Here is a 2,428-nt window from a genome sequence, read left to right as displayed (position 1 = left end):
CGACTGACCAGCTTTTCTCAATTCTGAGAATAGCATAACTTGTTTGCAGATTTTGTTTAATATTTCATATTTTTGGGGGGCACCGGAATGAGATAGATAGATAGATAGATAGATAGATAGATAGATAGATAGATAGATAGATAGATAGATAGATAGATAGATAGATCACATTGATAGATAGATAGATAGATAGATAGATAGATCGCATTGGTAAGTTGTAAAGCGAATACGCTGTGGTCTACAAAAAAAAATCCAGAAACTATTAGATAGGCTGCATTCTTTCCATTCATCACTCAGTCAAGTATAAAACGGGTCATTTGCATACAAGTCTTCAGCAATATCAGGAGATTTTCAAGAGGTTTCAACACCGTTTGTGACCGAGTGCTATTTTACAGCTCTATTTTTGACTTTTTGCATCTTTCTTTTTTTTTTTTTTTTTTTTTTTACTTTTTTGCCTCATATAAATATAATGGCACTTTTGAAATGTATCGCTCTGCTGTGTCCATTTCTTTTTTTCGCCCAAATTTGTTCAATGCCAACAAAATGCATTATGCGGCGGAAGCTGGTGAAAGAAACTCACAAACTACTTGAGAATATGGTAAGTTATTTTCCCCCGTTTGCTTTTTATTCCTTCACCTGTTGTACATATTTAGGCTGTATCTTCACCTAACCTATGTTCTGGCTTTCCTTATAGGGAGGTCTTTTTCCTCGTGAATGCTTGAAAGAAAACGTCGAAATAACCTTCCCGACATCTGCACTGCAATCAGACGACTCCAATCAGGTAAACTATAAACACATCAAGAGTCATTCCATACATATTAGCTCCGTGATTGTCTAAATGTTTGAGTTGATACTTGTTAGAACCAATAATTATGAAGGAGACCGGACATAATGTTTTCTATGTTATATGTTTACTTTGCAGGACATTGGTGTAAAAAAGGCAACCTATAAAATCATGGAGCACATTGACTACCTGTTTGCTAACGATAGTCACCCAGTATCCTGGAACCAGAAGAAAGTAGAGGATTTCCAAAACATAGTTTATCGTTTTACTGACGATTACAAATGTGTAAGGGAATAATACATTTATTCTTAAAATAGGATTTTATAAATGAATATATGAACATGCTTGTAAGTGTCTCATATTTCTCCTTCGTGTGTAGATTATGACGAGAAAGCAGCGACCCGAGGATGATTTTCTCACAAGAGAAGGTGCACTGAAAACATACTTTGATAAACTGGCCACTCTCCTCAGAAACAAGGTACACCAAACCTCATTGTTTAGCATGCATAAAATATGGTCTACAAAGCACTCTAACAAAATACTGTCATTCAAGCCCATAGCCTATTATAAATTGCTTTCTTTTTTTCTCCTTCAGGACTACAGTGACTGCGCATGGGAGGTGGTTCGAAAGGAGCTCATGTGTGTTCTTAAATTAACGCTTAAACTTGTGTCATTCACTTAAATTATTCAGTTTTTCGTGGACTATTTATTTATTTATTTATTTATTTATTTATTATTTATTTATTTGCCTGATTAAATATGATATATGTATGATGATTTATACTGAACACTCAATAAAACTGAAAACACTGAAGTGCATATCTCCGAGTATAATTTAGAAGCAGCTATAGGCTACTTACAAACAAACAATATCACAAAAACAAGAGTTGTTTATCCCATATGGCAAAATATACTTTCAAATAAATTTTTAGATATACAAAAATGGCCAAAAATATAATATGTTTTAAAATATATTTACGTAACTATTATTTATCATGTTTTTGCCTTTAATGTGTATAAAAAAAAAAAAAAAAAAAAAAAAAAAAAAACATAAATGCATTTAAAAAACAGCAAGGAAAATGTTTTACTATCAATGATGCTTTTTCAGACCTGGGACATTCTTGTGCACGCACCTCCTGTCGCGTGCACGTGCTTTTAGGTGGCCAAACGTGGGCTGCTATAGGCTAGTTCACTCCATTATTCAAAAGATTGTGTTGATCTTAATGATCATTAGGTGGCGTCCCAAGTCGCGTATTTATGCACTATTATGTGCCGTTTTTTTAGTATAAATAGTGTGGTTAGTGTGTTCACACTGAGAATTCCAATAAAGCAAAAGTGCCCTCAAATGCCCATGTGATGCACTTATAAACCGGAGAAAAAAAGAAAAAGAAAAAAAAAAAACAGTGTAGAATGAACATTTCATGCACTCAGCCGTGGCAGGTTTATATATATATATATATATATATATATATATATATATATATATATATATATATATATATATATAGGGGGCTGTCAGACTCCGATGATGAATGACAAGATGACTTATAGAATAAGTGCACACTGTAATGCGTCATGTTGCACGCAGCAACACTTTATCACCACACTGCACATGCACTGCAATGTTTGTAAATATTTTGATTG

At 33.4% G+C, this 2,428-nt stretch overlaps 1 protein-coding gene across 1 annotated transcript; it reads left to right on the top strand.

Annotated features, from left to right (window-relative positions):
- The first annotated feature begins 222 nt into the window (after positions 1 to 222).
- On the top strand, positions 223 to 1,598 carry LOC109104467 (interferon alpha-6-like). The gene is made up of 5 exons (XM_019117773.2): positions 223 to 598; positions 695 to 781; positions 923 to 1,069; positions 1,164 to 1,262; positions 1,380 to 1,598. The coding sequence occupies exons 1-5, from the start codon at positions 470 to 472 to the stop codon at positions 1,464 to 1,466; spliced, it is 549 nt and encodes a 182-aa protein (XP_018973318.2). The 5' UTR covers positions 223 to 469; the 3' UTR covers positions 1,467 to 1,598.
- Positions 1,599 to 2,428: the final 830 nt, after the last annotated feature.

The sequence above is a fragment of the Cyprinus carpio genome, chromosome A3 (assembly GCF_018340385.1).
Source record: "Cyprinus carpio isolate SPL01 chromosome A3, ASM1834038v1, whole genome shotgun sequence".
Classification (NCBI taxonomy): Eukaryota; Metazoa; Chordata; class Actinopteri; order Cypriniformes; family Cyprinidae; genus Cyprinus; species Cyprinus carpio.
The sequence above is the reverse complement of the archived record's forward strand: the minus strand, read 5'-3'. Positions and strand labels throughout refer to the sequence as shown.